Genomic DNA, 25,405 nt, shown 5'->3' on the forward strand with positions numbered 1-25,405 from the left:
AATACCCATTATTATTATTATTCATTAAGCACCTTCAGTGTGACTCATGCAATAAAAACAGGGAAATATACGGTCCCTGCTTGACTGAGCTTACAATCTACAGCCCCAATCCTGCAATCAGAAAACACAGAGGTATACCCTTGTGCCATACAGAGCCCCACTGAAATCAGGGAGTCTGCTCATGTGGATCTAATTATAAGATTGGGCCCTCAGTTCAACACACCATGCAGGTCAGATATATTACCCTGAAAGACAAGGAGATGATAGTCATGGCAATGCACAGGTCACTTTGTAGTAAATGTTATGTAACAGAACATTACTTAGATCACTGGTTCTCAACCTGCCGGCTGCTTGTGGTCCAATCAGCACACAGCTGCAGCCCATCTGACATCCTTAGGACCATACAGGTAGTGTATATATATATATATATATATATATATATATGTATGTTGTGTTGATGCAGCCCTCATAACACAGAGAGAGTGGCTGGAAAAAAAAAAAAAAAAACCCCGCGATCGCAATTGCGATCGGTGGCACTCCAGCAGCAGCTCCACCACGTCGCTTCCTTCTTCGGTGGGAATTCGGCGGCAAGTGCTTCCCTCCGAGAGGGACCCGCCGCCGAACAGCCCAACGGCATGTCCCTTCCCCTGGGCCACCCCGAGCACCTGCTTGCTGGGCTGGTGCCTGGAGCCGGCCCTGGATACAGGGAGGGATGATGTGCAGGATCTTGAACAGCCCCTTGTGCCTCTGCAAAAGCTCAAACAGCCCCATGCCTTCCCATCTAAATGAAGAGGGCAAGTTACTATCCACCGGGTCTGAAGTTCAGTAAGGTGGTACTTTGCATACTTACTTTCCAAGGCATATTTATAATAATCTTCAGAAGCTTCTCCACTTCATTAAGCCTGGCTTCTATATCACGGGCCTCTTTTATTGTGATTAGTCCTAGAAACAAGGTAAACACATTGTAAGCGAGAATGAAAATACAAAACATGTATGCGGACGTCTATATGTGGTAGACAGATCTAGTTTGCTCAAGAATATGTGGAAAGGCATCAAACAGCATGCCTAATTGATACACATCTTTCACCTTAGGAGATGATGACCCATTGTCCAGAAGTAGCTCCCCTAACTTAATTTCAGAGTGTTGTGTTGGAACACAGGGAGGGATATTAAAACAAAAAACCCAAAATCCTCTTTATAGAGCCATAATCCATCCTTATTTGTCAAAGAAGAGTGGAAAAGAAAATACCCACACAAGAGAAGAGGAAGAATCAAACACAAGCTAAACAAAGCTCTTTGAGAGCAGTCTCATATTTCTTTGAATGTAATATGGTACAGGAGCAATAATCAAAGGAAGATTTTTCAAAATCCTATTTGTAAACAGCTAGATTGCAGGACAAGTGTCTTTTGCTACAACTGTCATGGTAATCATCCACCATGAACGTTATCACACAGCCATAGAAACGATCAAGGTGGAAAAAGACATGTTAGGTCCTCTACACCATCTTAATATCCAGTCAGTGCAATATATTTAGAGTGCTTTGTCTCTATTTTAAATGTCTCAGAATAAGAGGCTTCCACCATAATACTTGAGAGATTTTTTTCACAACCTAACAGACCTCATTGTTGGAAAATGAGGCAGTCCTAAAGGCTGCTGCAGAAAAAAATCCAGCAAACTGAAAAACCTAGGTGAATCTTTTAAAAGCAGACAACAAAAACGTGTAAAATAGTTTGAGGTAGAACCCTGTCCTTGAGCACTCTGATAATTTTTGTGGTTTTGCACTCATATTTTCCTGTTTTTTAAAAAAAGTTTTAATCTCCTTGTTTCTGTGTGAAAGACCCATACAAGACTGTCAAACATACAAAACGAACAAACTAAGGACAAAAATATAGAAAAATGTCACCTCCATTTTCCTTCCAATCTCTCTCTGACATTGTTATCTTAGGCTGTGGCTACACTACACAGTGTACAGCAGTGCAGCTGTGCCACGGCAGCACTGCTAGTGCGGATACTCTAATCTGACAGGAGAGAGCTCTCCCATCGATTTAATTAATCTGGCCCCTGCAAGTAGCTACATTGGCGGGAGAAGCTCTCTCCCACCACATAGCACTGTCCACACTGGCGCTTAGATCGGTGTAACTGACATCGCACAGGGGGGCGGCGTATTCATACCCCTGAGTGACATAAATTATACCAACATAAGTAGTAGTGTCTACACAGCCTTATTTTAGGTGTTGCTCGTAGCACTAGCACATACGTAACTTCCAGGCAGAAGTGTGAGTTTAGGCTGGCAATGGTCCTTAAAGTACAGCTTTAGTTTAAAAAAAAAAAAAAAAAAGGTTACGGACTATCTCAACAGCAACTACTACTGGCAATGGGCCCCAAATTTACATCATCCACGGCAGAGCAGAGGATTGCCAAGGATGGACCAATAGGATGTTGGATGTGTTGTCACATTCTGCTATATTCTATACAAATCCATTAGGCACACTGTAACTTCCCCTATTTCTTCCATGCTCAAGGAAGGAAGAGGTTCCTTGCCCAGAGCCCGAGTCAACTCCCACTGAAATCAATGTGAGTATTTCTGTGGACTTTACAGGGAGTTGGATTGGGCCTAAAGAAATTAGACACAGCAAAACCAACAGCCCTTAATATTGGGGTGCTCAGAATCTTGATCTAGCTCTGAATTTTGTAAATAATAGGCATCTACAGAGATTCTATCTCACCACAATGTAGGTGAATAGGGTTATTGGGAAGTTGGACCAACATATAGATATAGCCTCATTTTCTACATCTTTCTAGATGCTTGGTAGCCCATTTTGCCAGCTCTTTATTCCAGGCCAGCCTCACCTGTACTTTGACATGGGGCCAATGATTCTATATGCAAAGTGGCACAGTACTGTTTGCCTGGCTTTTACTATGAATAAGTAGGTAAATAAATAAATCCATATATTCATGTCTTAATATTAGTGACATTATAGCAGAATTTTCTAAAGCCTTCACGATCCATCGCTAATTTCAAGAGCTGAGCAGCTGACCTTCCAGTGATCTGCCATATACTATCCATCCATCATTGTCTTGCTGGTCGTCCCCCACTACAATGACCCCCACCATTCCTTCCATAATAACTTTCTCGGGTTATTTCCATCTCTACAACTAACGTGACCAAATACATAAGATTGCATCTGTTGATTTCTAATATCAAGATCTGCTTTTCTCCAGTAATATTTCTAACATAGGCATTCATCTTTTTTTCCTGCCAGACATACAGCATTATATAAAAACTTTCTGCAAATCCTTGAACACAATGGAATTACTTGCACGAGAACAGACTACACCTCTACCCCGATATAACGCTGTCCTCGGGAGCCAAAAAATCTTACCGCGTTATAGGTGAAACTGCGTTATATCGAACTTGCTTTGATCCGCCGTAGTGCGCAGTCCCACCCCCCCAGAGCACTGCTTTTCCGCATTACATCAGAATTCGTGTTATATCGAGTCGCGTTATATCGGGGTAGAGGTGTATTAGTGTAAGTAAAGGTTTTCAGGATTCGGCTCCAGTTTTGCAGATTCAAGACACTGACACACCTCCTAATCTTCCTAAAGAGATGGCTGGCGGGAATGAGTATTTGTCCAAGTAAGAGCTCTCTCTGTCTACAATGGCCTATTCTTTCATCAGAAATGGCAGATGAGATTTTTAGTCTCTGGAATTTCACAGGCCACCCAGTAGGGGGTTCTACAGCTCCATGCATCCACCAAGATTTTCCATCATAAGCAAGAGATTTCACCTCTAGTACATGTTTCTAACCTCTAGATCTTGGAAAAGAATCAGCTACAGACCAAATACAAAAACCTACTAGAAAACTGGAACAGAAGGCTTTATAGCTTTTAGTAAAATAAAAAACATTTTTATTAAAACCTTAAACAACGTACCAGAAGAAAAGAAGCGGAGTGGGGAGGAAGGAGATTAGGAGTGATGAGAGGCAGCGGAAACTCCTACCCTTTTGCTTTTCTACCGAAAGCCTGTAAGAGCCATCCATGCTCACTTGTTACCTCTGAAAATAATGCTTCCTCTCAGTGACTGACAAGTGCCAATTTGTGGTCAGACTGCATGATTAGCACATGGGTCTGCTTTTAGGATCATGAAAATCTGCACTGCCACAGAGAGCGCTCCAGGACAGGCTTTGCCTACATGCATGAATAAGAACTATATATGCACGAATAAATCACTATAAACGTTCTCACTCACTACAAACACGCAGCCTAAGCTGCTGATCTTCTACGATTAGTCACTATGAATTCAGCTAGGTACAAGCCCCTCTGCTTTACGCATCTGCATTCTAAATATGTGGAAAATACCCAAATGGTTTTACATGTAAACTCACGCCAGCATAATTTCATTTGTAATATTTGCACACATTATATAATTTTAAAAATTAACAGGTACAAGACATGCCATAGTACTTTCAGTAACTGTAGGCCACGATCCTGCAATTTATGGGACTGCTCACATGCATAAGAGTTCGCAGGATCAGTCAGAGTAACTTTTGGCCAAGAGGGTTGCAGGATTTCACCCAAGTCCTCCATTTACATTGCTAACGCAGACTTGGAAACCTTGTTCAGTCAGAAGTCCTTAAATACAGGAAAATAAATCAGAAGAAGATGCCTTGTAGCTTGGAACCCAACTGTACTATTTTTCACTTGTTCAGTCATGCATACGTAGGTTAGCTGAGAAATATCCTAATGAGGTCATGGAGAAATGTTGCTCACACTCCTTTTCTTCTGCTGCAGTCTGACTTCTAATTGAAAGCATGTGCTAGATCCTCCCTGGAAACTTTGCTGTGCTGTCTTATTATGTGTACTATGCTTGGACAAATAACTATCATTTCAAGTGATTTAAATGCTGTAAACACCCATCTTTATCGTTCTTAAGCTGAACTGGATTTCCATGGGCTTCTTTTCCCCACCACAAAACCTTCAGTTATATACAAATGTTACTGAAATGTGAATAATTATAATATTTTAATGTCCACACACCTAATCTTGCACATGGCTGAACTTTTATGTAACACATATACATAGCAAAGCATTTATTTGCATGTTTTTTAACTGATAGGGGGCGGGGGAGGAATTTCACTCAATAGTGCCCAGCTCACTATATCACACACACTGTTGATGAGAAATGTACATAATGAATCACTTATAAAAAGATCTACTGACCTCCAAGGCAAAATAGCTACATACATACATATGAGATGTAAGTCTCACACACCATCCCTAGATAATGCCATGAATAGGTCTTTGTTTTTCCAAAAATGTAGCTATGTTTAAGTTGGCAATGTCTCAGACAGGTCCCAAATCCTGTTCATCTTACTCACAAGATTAGCCCTATTGACTCCAATGGGACTAACTCATGGGTAAGGGGCGAAGGGATTGGCATAGAGATCCTCCCCTTCCACTCTTAAGTTTAACTCACTAACCATGGAACCTTACTGGAGCATGGAGGTCAAAGCAAGTGTATGCTTTCTGCAAAGTGTGTGAGATGTTGTACTGTGATTACTATTACATATTATCCTCCACGGTGTATATGAAAAAATAAATCACATTGTACCTTCCTCTCCTCGACCCAGACTGCCATCTCCCATGGGAAAACCCACAGGAGGGAGCAAGGTAAACCAAGAGGTGGACAATCCCATGAAGTACACCTGGCAAAGTTTTCCTATACCGAAAGGAATTGAGAGACCACAAATTTTGGAGGTTGAGCCCCCTCCCAATTGCATGGAAGGCAATTAGATCTTACAAATCTCCCCACCTGCAGGACATGCATTAGCAGCTTCAGACTGGACTCAGAGAAAGATAAGACAGTCTACAGTTGTTATTGCCACCCCTCCTCCCCATTTCTGCACAGAATTATACAGGATCTGCAGGGATGATACAAGAACAAAGGGACATTCAATGACATTAAAAGGTGGGAAATTCAGAACGGATAAAAGGAAATACATTTTCACACAAGGAGCAATTAAGCTGTGAAACTGATTGTTATAGGAAATAATTGAGACCAAGAACATAGCAATATTTAAAAAAAAGAGTGGGGAGGCTGGGTATTTATATGGATAACCAAAAATAGCCAGAGTTGTTATAATTAAAGATAATAAAAATGTTGGAAGGGATATTAAACTTCATGCTTCAGGGTTTAAGATAATCTCTAATTATTAGAGATCAGGAATGAAACCTATGTGGACGGCAGATTATCCCACATCGGCCTACTGCAGATTTTTTACACCATCCACTGAAGCAGCTGGTTCTGGCCACGGTTGCAGACAGGATACTGGACTAAATGGACAGCTGGTCCGATCCAGTGTGGCAAATCCTATGTCAGGGGTTCTCGCAACAAATTTTTTAGTGGCCTCTGAGTGCGGCCACCAACTCTCACTGCTGGCCACACTGACACTTTTTTCTTAAAATACTTAATTAACTTTAGGAAAAACAATTAAATATGCACAGATTCACATCCAAATCATTGTAATATATATTTGTGGGGTTTTTGGCAGACTCAATAACAAAAATAATGTGGCCTCCCCCTTCACCACCCCTCCCCATCCAGGGCTTAGAGCAGGGGTCTCAAATTCAATTTACCTTAGGGCCAGTGCCAGTCCGCAAATCCTCCCTGTGGGCCAATGTCACTCACACTGCCCAGAACCCGCCCCCCAAAAACTCTGCCCCCCCAAAAATACTCCACCCCCCACCTGCCTAAGGCTCTGGGAGGGAGTTTGGGTTGGGGGAGGAGGTCTGGGGTGCAGGCTCTGGGATGGAGTTTGGAGGCTAGGGTGTGTGTGGGGAGGGGATGCAGGCTCTGGGAGGGAGTTTGGGGCTGGGGGGGTATGGGGACGGGCTGCAGGCTCTGGGAGGGAGTTTGGGTGTTGGGGAGGTGTGGGGATGGGGCGCAGGCTCTGGGAGGGAGTTTGCGTGTTGGAAGGGGTGTGTGGGAAGAGGAAGGGGGTGCAGGCTGTGGGAGGGAGTTTGGGAGTGGGAGGGGATATGTGGGGAGGGGGTGGGGGTGCAGGCTCTGGGAGGGGGTCAGAGGGTGCGGCGCTTACCTGGGGCTCAAGGCGGGGCAGTTCAGGGGGCCGCCATGCACTTCTGCCCCCAGGCACCGCCCCCGCAGCATCCCATTGGCTGCAGAGGCGCTCGGGGCGGGGGCAGCACATGGAGGAACAGCCCCACCCCGCCCCTGGGCCGCAGGAAGGATCCAGCAGCCACTGGAGCAAGCAGGCAGACTCCGCTCAGCTCCGCTGCGCTGCCGGGGCCCCTGAAGTGGGAGCTTCCGGGAGTGGCAGGTGGGGCCAAGGGAGAGACCTGGTCCCAAAACTGCTGGAGCCCTGCAGGCCACACTGGGGAGGCTCGAAGGCGCCGGGAATTTGAGACCCCTGGCTTAGCGGGTCCTGGGGCTTGCTGTGAATATTTGTATATTTGTTAATATCACAGCACACTTAGTAGCTACCTGGGAGGCTATGAAAAGTGATAAGTGATATTAATAAATATACAGGTATCACTTTTCACAGATAGCTAGTAAGTCTGCTGTGAAGTGATACTTGCACGTTTGTTAATTTCACTTTTCTCAGCAAGCCCCAGGACCCATTAACTCCTGGATGGGGGGCCGAAGAGGGAGGCAGCAGAGGCCAGAAGTGATGGTGGGTCAAGAACTCTATTGCTCCTGCAGCATTGTGCTCCACCTCTTTCCAGAGGCAGTGCAGGGCGGCGCATCCATGAGTAACAAGGAGGGAGGAGGAGAGACCGATGTTTCCCCCGCCCCCATCACCACTCAGGAGGCTGTTGTGGCCACACAAAAAGCCCCTGGTGGCCGCATGCAGCCACGATGACTGCATTTGAAAAACGTTGTCCTAAATTCTTATGAGAGCAGCACCTCCCCTGTGATACCTAGTCTTCAATTCTGCCACACTATCCATGCAGTGGGCTGGGGATGGCGTCACAAAGGCAGCACTCTTCCCCGCTATCCTCAGGGGGCTGGGGAAATCCACACATGGAGGGTTCAGTCCATGCATTAATTCTGGAGAGAATAATCCAGGTTTTAGAGGTCACCTCTGCGCTCCAAGGGTTTCGTTTTCATGTGATGTCACCAACATTGCTCACTCTGGGGGTGTTTCTTGGGGAGAAGCTGGCAAGCTGTGCTGGTGGCTGGATGTTGGCAGTGTGAAAAAAACCATTGTTTTAAATTGGTTACATTCTGAACAGAGCTCTTGCTTGGGGGCATTCAGGGCCAGATTTGTAAAGGTATTTAGCATTATGCAGTGAGAATTAGGTCCTTAGTGAGATTTTCAAAATGTTCATCTTTAGGCAGATAAATACCTGTAAAAATCTGGGCCTTAGTGCACAAATTTAATCCTGATACAACAGGTTTCTTATTTTAAGATCTATAGCTCAGACTATACAGAGGTAAGTTACAGCACCTAGCAGTATTCCTTTCAAACAACAGCCTGACAAATCCCCCAAAACAGGAATTCAAGAGTAAAAAAGATTGTTTTTTTTATTTCGTTCTATATTTAACTTAACTGTTTGTGCACACATGCACAGCCCAAGGAGGTTAAAGGCAGAGAACTCTGGTCTCTCAACTCACTGGCTTTTTACATACATTCATACCAACATTACCATTTATTATGATAGCGCCTACAAACATCAGTCTAGGTGTTCAGGACTTTACTGTCACAAGCAAAGAGAACAGTCCCAGCCCCGGTGATCTTGCACACAGGGTGTCAGATAAGACACATGGTATAAGACAGAACACAAAAGACAAAATGAAGTGAGGGAAAAGTGATGGGAGGAAGAGGAAATGAAATGAACTGAGTTTGGCATTAAAATAGAAGTCTCTGCTATCTCTTTTAGCACTGAATTCATACAAACTCAGAAACTCAGCATGGAACATGGACCAAAAAACCCCCAAACTGACGAATGTTATTAATTCATCATGTACTCCAGATTTTTGGATGGCTTTGTTATGAAATCAGCAAGTTTTATTCATCTTATAACATTACAGATGAACCATTCATTTTTGCCATCACTGGACCACACTGTTGAATGATTTGGTGAACATCAGCTGGTTTCAATGGATTTACCTATAACCAAGTAAAATTTGTAAAGGAGACTGAGCAAATGAAAAAATGTGTCCTTTCACTGAAAGGTCCTTAGCAATGGTATGCAACCAATGCCATCCTGGAAGAGCTGAATCTAAAGGCCATTAAGGCAAATAAAAAAACTGAATTTCAGTCAGACTACATTGCTAGAAGCCTGAAAATGAAGATCTGTTCCCTTTTGTCCACCAGACTGAAGTTCTGAACAAACTCTGTTAATGAACTATTGACATTGTCAACAATGAAATGGGGCACAATAGATGCAGTGTATTTATCCGTATTGTCACAGTACTGTAACAGCTGCTGTCTTTGGAAACTGCTAAATTGCCTCAGTAGAGTTCCCTTCACACATATATTAAACTCCCAGATGGTTTTGTAAACGGTGTATAAGAGAGCACACATAACACAGCAGGTTACGGGTACAGAAAGTGCAGCAAAATGTGACAGTCTTCTAGTGTGTGTAATCCAGATCATGCAGCCCTCAGTCCTTCCTGGTGCACTGCAGATGTGACACAGAAGCAGCTGAGCATCTCTTTCCCATTCACTGATGTAACAGGGGAGGAAGGCAGAGATGATCCAGCATGAAACAGAAGTTGTGTGTCAGGAGATAATGTGAAGGATGATGGGAGAGCTCTGATGTGCCACAGATAATTAATTATCAGTGACACCAACATTCTCGTGAAGGACAGAGAAAAACGTGAAGAGGAAGAGAGGAAACAGAAAGTAGGCCAAGCAAAGTGAGACATGAGGGGGATAAATGGCCTGGGAAAGACTGACGAAGAAAGGAAGAGAAAAATCAGACTAGATGGGGCAGGGGTGGGGGAGGAAGCAACTGAAAGAGAAACAATCTGAAAAGAGAAATACACCAGAACAGCACTATGAGACAGAAGAGACTGTGTGTACTAAGACTGTGTGGGTAGGTTCAGCAGAGGTGAAAGTAAGTTGGTACGGTCCGGTACAGGCTGGCGATTTAAAAAGAGCCCTGCTGCCGGAGCCCCCCGGGTAGCAGAGGCGGCTGGGAGCCTCGGAGCTCTGTTGGCAATTTAAAGCCCCCCCTTTTTTCTGGTTGAAGCCACACACACTGCTCAGGACTCCGGCGTACCGGTAAGTCCTTTAAGTGACTTTCACCCCTGAGGTTCAGGCACTACACACAGCCATAATGTGAATGACCATTCTGGCAGTGCATTTGAGCTTTCATGCTTACCATCCATGTGTCTCTTCATTGGGAACATGAATATTCATAAAGCTATTAGCACATGTTAAGAGTTTATAAATACTAGGATCAAATTCTGAAGTCTGTGAGGGCAGAGTTTCTGGAAGCAGAATTTCTGGAAGCAGAATTTGGCCCTAGGAAAACAGCACTAGAGTGTATAAAAGTGTTATAGTTTCACTCCATTAGGATTCCCAGAAAACACATAATCACTCAAAAGGCCAAATTTATCACTGGCTTCAGTGGGATTGTGCTTAGGAGATAAAATTTAGATTGATCAAGAAGCACTAGGGCAGGGATCTGCAACCTTTGGCACGCGGCCCGCCAGGGTAAGCCCCTGGTGGGCCGGGCCGGTTTCTTCACCTGCCGCATCCGCAGGTTCGGCCGATCTCGGCTCCCACTGGCCGCGGTTCACCGCTCCACAACTAATGGGGGCTGCGGGAAGCAGCGCGGGCCGAGGGATATGCTGGCCGCCACTTCCCGCAGCCCCCATTGGCCTGGGACGGCGAATCGCAGCCAGTGGGAGCCGCGATCGGCCGAACCTGTGGACGCAGCAGGTAAACAAACTGACCCGGCCCGCCAGGGGGCTTACCCTGGCGGGCTGCATGCCAAAGGTTGCCAATCCCCGCACTAGGGGCTGGCTCTTGCACTTGCTGAATTCAGGGGGAGGTTTGACTTTGACTTAATTGGTGAAGGATCGTGCTTGAAGAAAAGTCTCTAACTACTCAATATTATTTTGCGGGCAGTAGCCACTTCTCATTCATTCTATGCCAGATTTGTACCTCATTTTCTCTATTTTACTTTATTCATTTGATCTACTGCAATTATTTCTGGATCTCTTTAGAGTGAATTGATCAGTTTTATGTCAGCGCCCTAATCCTTTTTGCTGTCTTCCTCACCAATTTTTACAGAGGAGGTAATTTTGAATAGATGTAAGCAGAGTGTAGAGTGGTAATGACTAGAATTGTAAAGTACGGTGTATGTCTGTGAATGATAAGACCGCACTTATTGAGTCACTCTGTACTTTTATATTGTGTTGTTTGTGCAGGCGCTTAGAGTAAGGGATAGGCACACTTCAGACACCCAGAGAAAATACTATGAAGATTCTGGTGACATCATAATGAATCATGAGAATGAAGATTCTCTGTCATTATAAGAACAGGAATCTGATTGGAAGACAAAATTTATGACCCTACAAAAAGTGGCAAACAGCACAGAAACGGACTTGTTAGCCAGCTTACTATTAATGTGTAAGAAAAACATTTTAGAAAAGCATCACTGTAATAAGGAGTTCAGTTGTCCTAGACACTCACACCTCATGCTGATGAGCATACTTGGCCTTTAGCCTCATTATGCATTCCAGATGGCCAGGTATCAAGTATACTTTCCCATGAAGTCTTATTGCTTATACTGTGTATACTACTTGTACTATAGTACAGATTGTACGAGATTGATGCCCTCCCCACTCCCTATACAGAAAGGGGAAGGTGATCAGCTATCTCCATAGCAGCATTCCTCTCCCTCCCTGCACACACTTTCTCTGGAACTACCAGGGCATGTGAAATGAAATAAAGCTGGCGGCTAATAAAATCTGATACACCCTCTAGTCCCTCTGGTGAGAATGCCCCTGTCCTGGCACAGTTGTAATCAGGGGAGACCATGCCAATGCAATTCCACTGGAACATGTAATCAGTGGTTCTCAAACTTTTGTACTGGTGACCCCTTTTACATAGCAAGCCTCTGAGTGCGACCCCCCTTATCAATTAAAACCACTTTTTAATATATTTAACACCATTATAAATGCTGGAGGCAAAGCAGGGTTTGGGGTAGAGGCTGACAGCTCGCGACCCCCCAATGTAATAACCTCGCGACCCCCTGAGTGGTCCTGACACCCAGTTTGAGAACCCCTGATGTAGATGGTCTTGTGCCCTTGGTAGATCTTGTGAGCCTTATGGACCAGACCCTGCCTTACTTCTGTTGATGGAGGAGAACCATCCCCCTGTCTTCCACACAACAGAAGAATACAGACGAAACTGCTTGAGAGGTACCTGATTAAATTCCCTGCTTCCTATGCAGGTACCACACCACCTAAGGGTACAACATGGCTCATAAAGTCTGATCTTTGCAAGATTCTGATAACCCTCCGTTCACATTAAAGTGGCAGGAACATTTATGTTTTCAAGGAAACTCTGGTCTAAAGGAATACAAATTAATACTACTCTCTATTTGCCTTTTCAGTCAGAATTTTTGCTGGGTGTGCTGGTACCCACCCCCCATTAGGGCACAAAGTCCCTGGAAAAGTTAAGGTATATGAATACAGCAGCTCAGGGCCTTGAGCACCACTAGGAAGGGCTCAGGATCCTGCAAGAGGACTCTAAGTTTATAGAAACTTATAGTTTAATGCAGTGACTTAATTCCTTCAGTATGCGTATTAGCACAGGGCTCAAGCCTTAAAATACTTATGCAAACAGTTCTTACTCTTATAAAGAGACCAACTGCCTTCAATGGAACAATCTGCATAATGAATGTCTGCTCACATGAAATAGGGGGGTTTGCAGGTCCAAATGCTGCAAAGTTCATAATGAAAAGCAGGCTTGGTTAATATTATAGCCTGACCCCCCAGTGAGAGGAGATCTCCCAACAGCATGTACCGTGGTACCAAGCACATGATCAAGACTTTCTAGGGAATCCTTGTTGCAGTATAGAAGCATGCATTTATACCAGGTCAGTTCATTTGCACAAATGCCCTTTGCAAGGGTCAATGATATTTCTTCAGACTGAAATAGATTTACATGTAACAAACTTCAGAAGGCAAAACACTGAGCCTTGGTCTACACTTCAAATTTGTGTCAGTATAACTACGTTGCTCAGGGGTGTGGATTTTCCTGTCAATATAGCTACCGCCTCTTGAGGAAGTGGAGTGCCTATGCCAACGGGAGAATCTCTCCCATCAGCATAGGCAGCGACTTCACTAAGCACTACAGCAGGGCAGCTCCACCTGTGCTGCTGCAGATCTGTAAGTGTGGACAAGCCCTGAGCTGCAGAACTCCAATCTCAAAACAAGCCACAATTAGCTTGCAATTCCCTCTTAAAGATTTAAAATATGTATTTCTCCATTATTCTCCGCACCTCTTTTTTAGTATTCCTAGTGCAACAGTGGCCAATATGGGTCTGTTTTTTTCCCCATTACCTTATTTTTGCGTAAGCATCATTAATGCTGTACAGTTCTGGAAATAGTGGATTTGGGGGGCGGGGGAGGGTGTCACTAAAATTTGCTGTTACTGCACAAAAAGGAACATACCAGCACAAAATGTTAGCTTTGTTTTGAACCCACAAGTATTTATAGTCCCACAAAAGGAGTGGTCTACCATCTCTTTCTAAAATTTCTGCAACTGAAAAGTGGACATTTTTTTAAACCTACAAATTAACAACCATTTTTAAGATCAAACTATTTTAGCTCAAATTTTAGGTGTCTGCTACTTGAAAATATCCCTTAACTTTTATATAACGTAGTTTGACAAAGTGTATATAAATGATAGGATAATCTAATTCTTCTGATGCTACTTAAATGTATCTACGGTAACCAGAACTACTTTCAATTCCTGCTATGCAATGCAAATTTGACTAACAATGCTTTCACTGCTTCCATAAAGATTAAAGATGCAAATAATACTCTGCCTGGCACTTTTGGAAAAGCTAGGATCAACAATATATCTGACTCAGTGCTAATGCCTAGAAACGGTGTGACTTTCTACTGGGTTAAATATATTGAAATTTTTGGAAACATGTGATTCTTCTTTAAAATGCTACATGCAGAAACCTGAGATCCAAAAAGTGTATCTAAAATGGGGTCATACCCCCTATGTGTACCAAACACATTATAAAATCCCCTGCTTATATCCAAAGCATCATTTAAAGAAGATTTGACTGTATGTGTGGCCAGACATGCACAAGTTCTGGTGAATAAATATGAAATACAGACTGTACAGAGAAATGCAGTGATACCTCATTACCGCAAAGTCATTTTTCACAGAATTTCATTTTAAGAAGTGGGTTCACTGTAACTGGAATTACCAGCTATATACTGCAAATACTCAAACAATTCAGGACTTTGATTCCATCACATTCACGTGTTTCACTGTAAATAGTTTCCATCATTAGCCAAAGAAAGTACAGTTCTTGAGATTTAAAATATCTTAACCCCCCAAATCATAGAATTGTCAGCATTAAAAATAATGTAGGGAGATAGAAGCTCCCAATGACTGTAGTATTAGGGCTTAATACTTAATTCTTTCACCCCCTCCTCATGCACGTCATTCACTGTGGAAGCCTACTGAAATCAGGATGACAATTTATGTGGGAAAGATTACTCACAGAAGTGAGGGCTGCAGGACCCAGGCCTTGCACAAGAATTAAATCTCCTAATGTGCTAAGGAGGTTTACTCTTCCCTGACTATTCATGAGTTATAGTTCATGCTACGTGGGACAATCAAGTAGGGGCATCAGCATTCCAGTGTGAGTGAAAAAGCACAAATGGGGCCTCTGAAACATGTAATTAAGGCCTAATATTTTGCAAGAGTGGTCACTGATTTGAAGGGCCTCACTTGATACAACTAGGGCCTGGTTTTTAGAGGTGTTGAGTACTCACAGCTCCAACTCAAGTCCATAGGGCCTATAGGTGCTCAGCACCACTGAAAATCGGGCCCAAAGTATGTTAAATTGAGTGCCCAAATCATTAGGCCTTAGACTTGGCAGCCAGCTCAAGGGTTTTCAGCTTTTACACAGCAAGGTTCCCCAGTTGACTGCAGGGGGCACTCAATGCCAAGACTGTCAGGAAGCATTCCTTCCTCCCTCAGTGTCAGCTGAGAAAGGATGAGGAGGGGAAACAAGATGAACTAAAATGAGCAACTCTACATTTTCAGAAACTGAAAGAGAAGTGATTTCCCATGAACCTAGAATACAGCACAGGGGAGGAATCAGGGGGAAAGGGGCGGGGGAGAAGAAGAATGTATTCCAGATATTTTTAACAGGACAAAATGACAACACAAATAGATGGAAACCCGGCAGGAGTAAAGAAAGCAGGAGGCTTGAGTGACTGACAGAGCCTGCAAGACATATTTCACGTTGAATTACTCTAGAAAAAATGATTTTTTAACCACCTTAGCTTGGGGAAAACTCTCTAATGCTACCTCCAACCTCAAGGACCATGTCTTTTCTCACACAGGTGAGAATCAGAAGTAACTCCATTGAAGTCAGTAGAACTACACTTGTACAAAGGAGCAGAGAATCAAGCCTCAGAATTTAATTCTCCATCACCCTGCACTGGGGCTCAGCATAGGATGGTTAAAGAGAGATAGCAGCAGCAAACTTCCATGTTACCATGGGAAAATATACACAAAGTCTGGACTTTTCCCCCCATTATTAGCCCTGTAAGTCTGCTCTATCGACTGTGAAGAGCTGCAGACTTCCCATTTTCAACACCAGTGCTTCCCCCATACCACTCCCCCCCCCAAAAAAGCCCCTGCACCCCTCAGAGTGTCTCAGGCAGAGGTGGGGAGGGGTTAAATCAGTGTGGATGGAGCAGTAAACATAGATTATGTCAATTAGGATCACTTGGACCAAGAGGGGGTGGGACAGTATTCTAAGAACCCTCTCTGCAATTACGTCCACAGGGTGCATCCGAATTTGGGGCTTGTGCCTATGTGGAGCATGATGACAGAGTTCGATTTCCCAGCAATCTCGGCCAAACCTCTGGCGTAAATACTCTCCACTGCCTTGTATGAAGGGTTACCAGTCTGACTGAGCCAGGTGGTATTTCACAGGCACTGTACACGGCTGTAAGTTACACAGTGGAGAATCCAGCCCGTTATATGGCGTTTAACCCTTTCCTCCCCCACTCGTTCTGTAGCCTTTCAACCGCTCCAGGAAAGCGACTCAAACCCACACAGGCAGCAACAGAGCCTGACTCTCCCCAGCAACTAAGTTACCTCTCCCCACCCTCTCCAGGGTGTACCTACATACACCCCAAGCCAGGAGCAGGGTCTTAGGCAATAGGAAGGAAGCCAGAAGCTGCCCAAACCTTGGAGCAGGGGGGACTGTGACAGCTCGGGGCGATCCTCCGGGAAGGAGTCCAGCAGCCTCTTGAAGAGGCGGCCCAGGTCCGAGTAGCTCCGGTGCAAGTAGAGAACGTTCCTGTCCGACCACTCGGTGCGGATCTCGAAGAACTCCTCCTCGTCCCCGCGCCGATTGATGATGAGTCTCCGGATGCCGTTCACCCAGCAGCCCCTCACGTACATGTTCACCAGAGAGGTGCCCTCAAACACGGCCGAGGCCATCCCGCCGCTGCCCGCACATACCCCGACGGGGAGCAGCCTCCTCCAGCTGCTGGGGAACCGAAGGGTGGCCGGGGGGAAAGTTGCAAATCAAGGGTGGGTGCGATGCAACCCAGCCCGCAAAAAGCACGGGTTGAGTCTCCTCCTGCGCTGGAGGGAGGTCCCAGCCCGGCCCTCCTCCCACTGCAGCGGTGCTGCGTGTCACACGCCCGGCAGGCAGCGGCACGGCGGGGAGACCTCGACGGGCAGAAACTTTTCCCGACTTTCTTGCACTTTGCGCGGCGCCGGGCCGCAGCTTGGCCAAGGGCCCGAGCTGCCCCCCGGGCTAGGAGGCAGCGCCCTTTGCAGTCCGATCCCGGGCACTCCCTGCACACGCAGCTCTTGCTTCGCCTTGGCTCTTTCCCCACGCAGCAGATGGAGGAGGCGCCTCCCGGCAGACACCCCTCCCGCCCCGCCGACTCCTCTGCGCCCCGGGACTCCGCGCGGGGGAGGGTCGCAAGTTCCGCTTGGACTCCGCTCCCCGGCCTTGGCTTCCTCTCTCCGGATCCCGCGGGAGATGGATGGACAGCGGGGGCGGGATGCTGGGGCGGCTGGTGGGAGTCTCCCGGCGGCTGCTCCTCGGGGGCAACGGAGAAGTTTTGTCTCCCGCGCGGCCCTGCAGCAGGCAAAGGCCGCAGCCCCCCTTTTGCCTTCTCTCGCGAAGGGACTAGGGCCGGGTTATCGCAACGTGCCCCCTCGCCCCGCCTGGGCGGCTGCTCTGCGCGCTCCGGCCGGGGCAGCTCCCTCCTGCTCGGTGGCGCTGCCGATCCCGGCTCGCTGGGGAGGGGTCAGTGAAAAGCCCCGGCCAGCGGAGCCTCCTCCTGAGCTGCGCTTGCCAGGCTCCCTCCCCGCAGCAGCAGCTGAGAGCCCATAGCCAACACCCGCCCCATCCTCAACGCTGAGCAGGGTCCCAGCCCAGGGACAGGGTCCTGCGCCTCGGGGTGATCTCACAGACAGCCACTGAGCGGACCAGAAATTTCTCTCCCTCCCACTGACCCTAGAAGTTTTTCTTCCAACCCCAGCGGCTGGGAAGAGACAGCTCCCCCTGCCTCTGCCTGCTGCATTCGCGGCCTCTCAGCACCCGCTTCTAGCCTGCACGTGGTTTTAAAGGCAGAACCCGCTGCTCTGGTGAGATGCCTTCCGCAACAGGAGTGTCGGCGGCTCTCCGGGGGGGATTGGCTCGGAGATGACCGCCTGCCATATCGGGCCTCCCCTTCCCACGCAATATTAGCTAAAGCAGGACAGGAGGCTGGACTCGTGATGTACTATTGAGGAAAGAGCGAGACTAGAAGCACATACGTGGTTCGGGCTTGTAGAGGCAAAGCAGGGGGGAACCTAGCAAGCTCGCTGGTGCTTTCCACCATCCGGCTTTCCCTTTTTGCCCCTAAGGGCCAGCAGCACACCCGACTGAGCCTGCAAAACCATTGCACGCGTTCTTGCAAACATCCAGTACAGTTTGCTTCACCCCCACCCTAAGCAGATCCTCATTGAGGAGAAATCAATGCTGGCTCTGGATAGCATGGGTGTAAGGTCTATCAGTCAAGAGAGCTATCGGCCAGAACTAGAGAGATGCCTATTATGGGGGGGGGGGGAGAATGTTGTCCTAGTTGTTTGAAACACCTGTGAATCTGAACAGTAAGTGGTACTTCCTAGACCCAAAGTAAATGAAGGCACAAAACCAGAAGTGTTTGGTTGGGGATACCTGCACCTTGATGAAGAATTTTTGCTCTTTGGCAAGGGCGTTCTGCTCCCTTGCAGCTCACCAGCTCTGACAGAGCAGAACTGCAGTGAGGGAAGGGTGGGCACTTTCCCTGGACCCTACAGTGGCCAGAAGTGAGAGGGGTACGTTCTTTGGAAGACCTAAGGTTCCCACATTAACCTGCTACTGTACTCAGTAGCACATTAGAACTGGTTTGCTGATGTGATAAACTCCTAAGGTTCCTCAGACCAGGATTGCAGCCAACAAATCAACAGCTGAGGATACAAGCAGAGGGCAGATACAAGGAGTTACCAGAGCTGTGGAACAGAAAACCTATAGGAAGAGGGTAGCTACTCTGAGAGGATTGCAGCTGAATCAATGTTGCGGGGATGGTTGTGTAGCTTTTTCATATGAAAGGTACTGCACATTGCATTGTTGTTTACCTTTATTGCAGATATTGCTGAATTTTAAAACACTTTAAATTAAGAAAGGGTGAAAAAGATGGTTGACACATTGTAAACTACATGAAGCCTTGAGTAAGCAAAACCCTCTCAATTTTCAACTTGTTGGTAGGAATTGCTGATAAGTCACTAAAACATTCTGATGCTTCAAGACACACAACAGAAGAATTTTAATCCTTTTCCCAGGTTCACACACATAAACTGCCCACACTCTATTGACTCAATTTCTTTATCAGCACAGCTGTGTTGAATCCATTCTACAGCACAATAGAACGTCAGAGAAAAGAGCAAACCACAGCTGAACCATATTTCCCCAAGTTACTTTTCATTATAGATCATATTGAATTTTTTAAAAATCTGGACTAATGATACCCAAGTCCCTTAAGACTGAACTGGCCCAGTCAAACTAAATAGCCAACAAACTGACCTCAGTAAAAAAGCAGGATTGAGCCTAAGTCTGACAAATAAAAGTAAACCAAATAAGCAACTCAGCAATCTACATAAAAATTTCACACATTGCTACCACAGCAGACAGTGCAGTGTGTGGTAAAGGCCCACCCACTTCTCCTTGGCTCTCCACAAAAAGATTCCATATCACTGACAGACAAGACCTCTCTTCTGTATTCATTATTAGCTGTTAGGAATAGTCAATGTGTTTTCAAGGAAAAGGGATTGATGTGAACTTTTGTACTCAGGGAAGAACTTAACACAGTTCTTTTTGTTATAAGGGGGCTTTTGTAATCTCTTCTCTTGTTCCAGTACATGGTGGTCTCCCAAGTTCTTCAATGTAAAAACAAAACAAGAAGAGAAGGCATTTTATTTTCTAACTGTTGCTGTGGTAACCCAAGAAAAAAACCTCACCACATATCCTAAGGAAGTGAAGGCAACTGTGCATCGCACTCATTTTTAAGATGTCAGCCTTGTGTTGCTTCTAAATATAGCAGCTGAAGCGCTTTTTGAACACTATTTGTTTAATTGTATTTTTTTCATTACAATACAGACTGGGACTGATTTTTGCCCCTGGCTGTGTTCCCCCAACTCCTGTTGAAATCAACTTGAAGGAGCCCTGTACCATACAGATTTTGAAATTCTCTTATATTTCAGGCCTGGTGCTGAGTGTCCTCATTCCCATGGGGCATTCAGCATCTCACAGGTTTCGGCCCTTTTGATTTTTCATTTGTACAATTCACTTTTCTCTCCTTCAGTTACACAGCCCCACCCCCACCCCGCACACTCCTTCACAGTTTAATTAAAATGCTCAAAGCAATTGAAAACATAAACTTCACAAGAAAACTTGTGTGCATGTTACTGCCTGCTCACAAAAAATGATCCAAAGCCAAAAAAAGTCATATTTAGGAATATATATTGTATACAAATACATCTTATTTTTAGAAGTGCTGAAAATGGGATTACTTGCATGCCTAAAATTAACTATGTACATAACTGTATGCAGGATCAGCCCCTTACACCTCCAGTGAGTGATTCTATAGTATTGTACCAGAAAAAAGTTACTTAATTCACTAAATACTAAGGCTGTCAAGCAATTAAAAAAATTAATCACAATTAATCACATGATTAAAAAATCACGATTAATCGTGCTGTTAAGCAATAATAGAATACCATTTATTTAAATATTCTTGGATGTTTTCTACATTTTCAAATATATTGATTTCAATTACAACACAGAATACAAAGTGTACAGCGTTCACTTTATAATTATTTTTGATTACAAGTATTTGCACTGTAAAAAAACAAAAGAAATAGTATTTTTCAATTCAACTAACACAAGTACTGTAGTGCAATCTCTTTATCATGAAAGTTGAACTTACAAATATAGAATTATGTACAAAAAATACATTAAAAAATAAAACAATGTAAAATTTTAGAGCCTGCAAGTCCACTCAGTCCTACTTCTTGTTCTTTAGAAATCTCACATCGGTACCTTCTTTGCGTTTTGTCAAATCTGCAGTGAAAGTGTTCTTAAAATGAATAATATGTGTTGGGTCATCATCCGAGACTGATATAACATGAAATATATGGCAGAATGTGGGTAAAACAAAGCAGGGGTCATACAATTCTCCCCCGAGGAGTTCAGTCACAAATGTAATTAACACATTATTTTTTTAACAAGCATCATCAGTGTGGAAGCATGTCCTCTAGAATGGTGGCCAAAGCATGAAGGGGCATATGAATGTTTAGCATATGTAGCACGTAAAGACCTTGCAATGCCAGCTACAAAAGTGCCATGCAAATACCTGTTCTCACTTTCTGGTGACATTGTAAATAAGAAGAGGGCAGCATTATCGCCTATAAATGTAAACAAACTTGCTTGTCTTAGCGATTGGCTGAACAAGAAGTAGGACTGAGTGGACTTGTAGGCTCTGAAGTTTTACATTGTTTTGTTTTTGAGTGCAGTTATGTAACCAAAAAAACCCTACATTTGTAAGTTGCACTTTCATGACAAAGAGATTGCACTACAGTACTTGTATGAGGTGAATTGAAAAATACTATTTCTTTTGTTTATCATTTTTGCAATATTTATAATAATAATATACACTTTGATTTCAATTACAACACAGAATACAATATATGTATTGTAAATTGTATGTATTGTATGTGAAAATGTAGAAAAACATCCAAAATATTGAATACATTTCAATTGATATTCTATTGTTTAACACTGCGATTAATTTTTTTCGAGTTAATCACGTGAGTTAACTGCGATTAATTGACAGCCCTACTAAATATAAAAGAGACATGACTTAAGTATAAACTGTGGTGCAGCTTTAAAACTGAATTGATTGTTTCTTTAGATGAAAGATTACTTCATAATAATCAGATGTTGTTTGCATCCATAAAAATTTAGTGGAAAAATGCTCTCACACAAAAAAATTATTTGCAGTAGAACAGCAGTATGTCTAGGAGGAAAGTAGGTCAGCACCTTGGGCCATAAAATGGATTTGCAATAAGCATGTATAACCACAAGGGATGTGCATCTTGCAAATGAAAATGATTGTTCCATTTGTTTTTTCATACTTTTGTTTTCTGCCATTCAATTTGCATGGATAGTGCACTTTTTACAAGTAGATAGAGGGTGGTTATTTGCATTCATTTAGTTCATTTATATGCAGCATAATAATAGTCAGTGGAGAAAAATCTATGACACAGTAGAGAACTGGAAATATGTATCTGCTTTTGTTTTGTTTTTTTAAAGGAAGGGTCTTTATTAAGACACATTTTTGTCCTTTTCCTGATAAGTGGCTTTTTATATGACTTGTGTAGGATGGTTATTATCCATATTTAAGGGAGGAGAGATTGTTTTGGTGGCACATAGATACCTTAGCAAATAAAGATGCCGTGTGAGTGTGTATTTTATGCTATGAGGTCTTTGAAGTGATCTGATTGTCTTGTTACAATCATATTTCTTAAATACATGCCAGCTCCCAGCCACTTAAATTCTTTAGCTTTGTGCCTCAGAGTTTTTCAGCCTAGCAAACCATAACTTTCACTAACACGTGATATTAAAGAAAGGAATGCTTTCCATCAGGAATGAAATCAGCTAAAAATACATGCTCAGTGCCTACACTCTGTTTCTCTGCATGCTGAAATAACCCAAACCCTATAAAGCCTACCTTTGTGGAAACCTGATATCCAATTCTTAGACTGAAGCACACACAAAAATTAATGTACGTAAGGTGTCAATCTCAGAACTTTGTTCTATAGTATTATTGTGACCTGTTCCATAATAGCATATATAATATGCAATAAAGACACAAATAGAGGAGAGATAGAGGGTTCTACAATAAGAGATAACATAAAAGAATATTTTATCTACTTTTGCCATCTTCCTTCTTTTCTCTAAAGTTAAACACTTTGAAATCCAGGTTACCCACAAGATGAAACTTGTTCATGCAAACATTAAATAAAATGTTCACTATAATAAACAGTTCAACAATATTCTAGTGATAATTAATTTCTTTATTTCCCTTCATAAACATAATGACCTGGTTTTAACAGGTTTTCACAGGCAGCACAGCCGGTAGGAGAGAAGTTGGAGTCTATTGCTACTATGAGAATCTTGAAAGCAGGTTGCTCTCCAGCCTTATATCTGGAGCATGTACCAGTGGCTGGGCAATGGGACTTAGACTCAGGAGGCCTTGGTTCTAATCCGGGTTGTGTTGCTGGGTGACCTCGGGCATGTAATTTCACTACTCTGTGCCTCAGTTTCCTCATCTTGTAAAATGGGGATAATGATACTTTGTTAAACATTTGGAAAGCTAAGAGATAAATGTCAATGAATAGCTATTGCAATTACCACTAAATAACAGAAATAATTAAAAAATTTAAAGAGGAAAAAAAGAAGGAAAGAAATTGACCTGATGATGCAGCAACTCAGCACCCAGGCCCATGAGGTCACCTGACAGGAGATATTTAGCACCTTGCAGGTTCCTTCCTAAAGTAGCAAGATGGCCAATCCAGATACCATGGATGAAGAACCAGGTGGAATTTACAGGCCTGGGCTGGCTGGGTTTTTAAATGGAGGAGGTAAAAGACTTAGAGGGGAAAGCTAGCTGCTGGTTGCATTGTTCTGCTCTTTTGCCAGTGGTATTGGAATAAATGAACTGTATTCACTTATTTCTCCTGTTCATGAATCTCAATCTTGAAAAGCACTGGGGGTAGAAACTTTATTCACTTACATAGAAAGTAAAGAGAAGATAATGAGTTTTAAACAGCAACCCAAGTCCTGCTAACACGTGCAGACAACGTGGAGTGGGGGCTTCCATTCAATTCTTCCTTGTTAGATCCCTCCTATTAGAACTTATTTGCATCTATAATTCACAGTAACTCCTCATCTTTTAGTCTTCAGGGAATTGTTATTCCCATGACAAGATCTTTCCTCTGAAACCTTTTGATGAAAGACAGCCTGGGATTAAACGGGCTGGTGACTGAAATATCCTTTCATGTTACTAAAGGGTGGTCTGTCTGATTGAGGGATGAATGCACAGCCAGAGCTCTGTTGGAATTCTGTATTCTTGCTGTGTTCTTCTATCACTCCTGCAGACTAGAGCTGGCTCTGATCCTGTGAGGTGCTGATGCCCTTAACTCCCACTGAAGTCAATGAAAGTGGAGGGCATGCCATACCCATACAGCATTGGACTATTCATAATATAAATGTTGCACAAATGATTATTACACTTTATAGCATGTTTTCTTGAAAGAGTCCCTCCTTTCCCTCAGCATTGACAATGAATTTGATTTAATAGCAGAGCCTGAAATTCTTTCCATTAAAAAATGTATTATAAATGTTCAAGGATCTGTAACCACATTTGAAAGCTTGATATATTCATGCCAAAGGGTAAGCTAGCTTCATCTAGCTAAAGAACAATTGCTAGTTGAAACAATTTTACCCTTTATTAGCCCATACAAAAAAGATTGTATACTAAGTATATCTGTAATGTGTTTCAGGCATACCAAAGTTTAGTAAAAAATGTGCCAAATCAACCTGCAATATACTAAAAATATGGATGTAAAAATATGAAAGATGGACTGGGTATACATTATTCAGGGTCTCAGCCTAATATCTATTAATTTGGGCACAAAGATATACTTGCTGAAATTAAGCACAGTTTACAGTTATTTCTTTTGTGGCCTAATAATAACAACCTAGCTCTTATGTAGCACTTTTTATCAGTAGATCTTGAAGTGCTTTACAAAGGCAGACAAGTATTCTGATTTTACAGATTGGGAGGATGATGCACAGGCCAATGAAGTGACTTGTCTTAAGATTGCACAAGAAAGAGCGGCTTGTATGTAAATTGAAATCTCTCAGCTATTTGGCAAGTAGAATTTTAAAAAATTAAAAATCTTATTGTTTCAGAATGGAAACTACGTTATTAATACACCTCTACCCCGATATAACGTGACCCGATATAACATGAATTTGGATATGACGCAGTAAAGCAGCGCTCCGGGGAGGGGAGGGGGGCAGGAGGCTGCGCACTCCAGTGAATCAAGGCAAGTTCAATATAACGCGGTTTCACCTATAATGCTGTAAGATTTTTGGCTCCCGAGGACAGCGGGGTAGAGGTGTACCTGAAATTACTAAGATCAGTGCATGTGCAACTGTACTGTATGCATACCCTAAAGGAGAATTCATCTATCAATATAGTTCATTGACTTTGAGATTCAAAGCTGCTCTGGTTTCCTTCTAATTTTTCCTTTTCTAAGGAACAGTCTAAGCTAATATACTACAACTTGGAAGGTCAGTGATTGCCCTGTGGGTCATTTTAGGGCTAGTGATATTGAAACTGAAATAAATGTGATCTTTGCTTTCCCTCCACTACATTAGGGCCAGGATTAGCCTCTCTCTTTTAGGCCCTGATCCTGCAAAATGTTGAGCACGCTGGCCAAATACTTATGCACATGCTTAACTTAAGCATGTGCCTACATGCTTTGCTGGATCAGGATCAAACTGCTCAGCATGTTGCAAGATGAAACCCTTAAGTATTTGCACAGA

At 43.6% G+C, this 25,405-nt stretch overlaps 1 protein-coding gene across 1 annotated transcript in view; it reads right to left on the reverse strand.

Moving 5' to 3' along the window:
• Positions 1 to 17,411, reverse strand: part of PXDC1 (PX domain containing 1) — a 33,311-nt gene extending 15,900 nt beyond the window's left edge. Inside the window, exons 1-2 of the mRNA XM_034762241.1 lie at positions 16,437 to 17,411; positions 851 to 942 (exon numbers count right to left, since the gene is read on the reverse strand). Of these exons, the coding sequence (XP_034618132.1) occupies positions 851 to 942; positions 16,437 to 16,692 (348 nt within the window). The 5' untranslated portion in view covers positions 16,693 to 17,411. The remainder of the gene's footprint in view (positions 1 to 850; positions 943 to 16,436) is intronic.
• Between the last annotated feature and the right edge of the window lie 7,994 nt (positions 17,412 to 25,405).

Source organism: Trachemys scripta, chromosome 2, assembly GCF_013100865.1.
Source record: "Trachemys scripta elegans isolate TJP31775 chromosome 2, CAS_Tse_1.0, whole genome shotgun sequence".
NCBI lineage: Eukaryota > Metazoa > Chordata > Testudines > Emydidae > Trachemys > Trachemys scripta.